General features: G+C 60.6%; 1 protein-coding gene across 1 annotated transcript in view; it reads right to left on the reverse strand.

Moving 5' to 3' along the window:
• Nucleotides 1-347: 347 nt before the first annotated feature.
• foxo6b (forkhead box O6 b) overlaps nt 348-3247 on the reverse strand; it is a gene marked incomplete at both ends in the record, with an annotated part of 37651 nt that continues 34751 nt past the window's right edge. The window contains one exon of the mRNA XM_080858874.1: nt 348-2291. Within this exon, the coding sequence (XP_080715000.1) occupies nt 348-2291 (1944 nt within the window). The remainder of the gene's footprint in view (nt 2292-3247) is intronic.

Below are 3247 nucleotides of genomic sequence, written 5' to 3' on the forward strand. Positions count from 1 at the left end.
GTGTGTGTGTGTGTGTGTGTGTGTGTGTGTGTGTGTGTGGTTAGGTAGAGGGGAAGGGAGGGGGGGGACACTAAACCACAGAGGACGTTACAAAAACAAAAGACAAAAGGGCAGATTGGGGTTGAGAATCATCATTACATGACCAGGACATACATGGCTCTCAGTCCTTGCTTATGTCTTTTCTGAACAAAATGAAAACAAAGTCAAAGCAGTTCAACTCAGGATTGCCCCTTCACCCCCAGGGTATCTCGACCCCCAGGGTATCTCGCCTCGCGGGGTAAGTGCTTATTTTTTGTTGTTTAAATCACATTAGCGTACGTGGTGATCAGCACCCCCCTTTGCCCAGTTCACCCGGGCACCCAGCTCTGGCTGTTGTGTGTCTGGGGAGGTCCGGCAAACGCCCCCATGCCCATGGCGATGCCCATGCCGATGCCCACGCCCTGAGACAGCGAGCCGTCGAAGTTGAAGTCCACGGCCTCCGTGTCCATGAAGTCGTGGAGCAAGATGGACTCCACGTCGTAGTCCAGGCTGCCGCCAGCGGTGCCGACGCCAGCGGAGATGGCCTCCATCTCCAGGGAGCCGTCGCCGGGGTGACGGTTGGTGTTGTTGTGGTGGTGGGCGTTGTTGCCGTGGTGAGTTGCGTGGTTGCCGTGGTAACCTGCGATGGCGGCGGCGGTGTGCTGGGAAGATGAGGAGTGCTGCTGCTGCTGGTGAAGCTGAGCGTGTTGTTGTTGGTGTTGGTGATGGGGGTGCTGGTGGAGGTGCTGAGCGCCGCTGTAGTACCCTTGCCAGGCGTCGGCGATGCCCTGCTGCTGCGGCAGAGGGTAGGGCTGGTGGTGGCGAGGGTGCAACGCCGAAGCCAGCCGGCAGGGGTCCTGCGGCACGTCCATGACCCCCCCGGCAGGGTTGGGGGGCAGGTGGGCGCGCGGCGGCTGCGGGACGTACAGGCTGGGCGTTTTGAGGCTGTAGGGCTGCAGCAGGTCGCTGGTGACCCGCGGCGAGAGCGCCGCCTGCTGGGGGGGCCCGTGCAGGACATGTCCATGCCCCTGGAGCCCCTGGTGGCCCTGGGCCTGCGGGTTCAGCTTGTGCCCCTGCGTCGGGTCGTGCGCCTGGGTGTAGTCGTGCGCGGGGCTCGGGTGGTGCTTGTGAGTCGGGTGGCTGAAGTCCAGTCCCGGGTGGTGTTTGTGGGGGTGACTGCTGAGGCGCTGATTCTGCGAGTGATTGTGATGGTGCTGCTGACTGCTGGGGGGTTGCTCGTGGGCGGAGCTGTGGCCATTGTGGAGGCCCTGGTGATTGTGACCGTGTTCGTGACTGTGACATTGGCTGGGGTTGTGATTGTGATTGTGACTCTGGCTGGTGTGATTTAGACTGCGGTTCTGGCCGAGGCTGGCGCCAGACTGCTGTGCCAGGAGCGACAGTCCCCCTGCCCCCGGCTGGCCAACCACCATGTCTTTGCCGCAGTACTGCGGGCCCCCGGCCAGCAGGCTCTCCAGGGCGTTATTCTCTGAGTAGCCCCTTAGGGGGCGCTGGAAGGTGGCCTGCTTGTTCTCCTGGATGGTCTGCATGGGCGCGTGGTGCCTGAGTATGCCCAAGGAGGGCTGCCCGAACATGGACCCGCAGTAGGCCGTCTCCCCCTTGGCGTAGGGGTACCCGGCCCGCTTGAGCTGCGAGGCCTGGGAGAAGCCCTCGTCTAGGCTGATGGCACCGGTCAAGTCGGCCAGCTGCGGCAGCTCCACGGTGGGGCAGTGCCCACCGGTGCCCAGGGCCGGCGAGCGGGTGCTGGAGGGGCTGGGGTAGAGGCGTGGCGAGGCGGAGCAGGAGAGGCCGCCCCCGCCCTCCTCCGGCTCGTCGGGCTCCGCCTCCGCCAGGATGGGCGAGAGGCAGCCGCTGAGCGTGGAGGCCGAGGAGCTCGTGCGGGAATGCAGGTCCGTCCAGGCGTCGAACTCCTCGCCCCCGACGCTTCCGACGCCCCCCACCCCCAGGCTGCCTGCCTTCCCCGCGGGGCTGCCGTGTTCCGGGGACCCCTGCATGCCGGGACCCGCTCCGAGGCCTCTGGCTCCGACCCCCGCCCCCGCCCCTCCAGGGCCCTGCCCTGCCCGCTTCCTGCTGACGCGCCCGCGGCACTTGAGGTACTTGGTGCCGTTGGAGTCCATGGAGACGGCCCGTCGCCGGGGCCCCTTGCCCATCTTGCCCCCCTCGGGGTTCAGCATCCACCAGGAGCTCTTGCCCGTCCCCTCGTTCTGCACGCGGATGAAGCGGGTGTGCAGGGACAGGTTGTGCCGAATGGAATTCTGCAGGAGGAGACAGAAAGAGAGAAGGAGAGAGAAGGAGAGAGAGACAGGGAGGATGACAGAGAAAGATAGAGAGAGAGAGAGAGAGAGAGAGAGAGAGAGAGACAGGGAGAGAGAGAGAGACAGAGAGAGAGACAGGGAGAGACAGGGAGAGAGAGAGAGAGAGAGAGAGAGAGAGAAACAGGGAGAGAGAGAGAGAGACAGAGAGAGACAGGGAGAGACAGGGTGAGAGAGAGAGAGAAACAGGGAGAGAGAGAGAGAGACAGAGAGAGAGACAGGGAGGGAGAGAGAGAGAAACAGGGAGAGAGAGAGAGAGAGAAACAGGTAAAGAGATGGAGATAGAGAGAGCCAGGGAAAGGGGAGAGAGAAACAGATAGAAAGAGGGGGAGGGAAACAGAAGAAAAATGGAGAGAGAGAAAGAGGGGAGACAAACAGGGAGGGGGAGAGAGAGATATAGAGTTATCCACAGGGGAAATGTAAAGTCATGCATTAAAAATGGGTCCATCTCAGCATTCACATCTGCCTCGGCTGCCAATAACACCCATTTATCCTCCTTGAAATGTGAAGCTTTAGAAGACATCTCACACCACTTTTTTGGGGGGGGGGCTGCAACTACCTGTCTATAACCAGTGCTCCAGGGTGATGTGGTCAGAATGGATAAACAGCATCGAGAGGTCTCCAACAGTAAACAGAGGGAGGGAGAGGGAGCGAGATAGAGAGTGATGGAGAGACAGAGAGAGAGCAGGAAGAGAGAGGGAGAGAGAAATGAAGAAGGAGACAGGTAGACAGAGTAAGGTAAATACACAGGGAGAGGTAAAAAGTGAGTGGTGGCGAAAGATGGAGTGGAGAGAGAGAGAGAGAAAGGGAAAAGAGGGTGAGCCTGAAAAGGAGAGGGAGAATGAAAAAATGGAGAGAAGGAGAGAAAGGGAGGGAGAGAAAGAGAGAGAGAATAGGGA

The sequence above is a fragment of the Sprattus sprattus genome (assembly GCF_963457725.1).
Source record: "Sprattus sprattus genome assembly, chromosome: 20".
NCBI classification, from domain to species: Eukaryota; Metazoa; Chordata; class Actinopteri; order Clupeiformes; family Clupeidae; genus Sprattus; species Sprattus sprattus.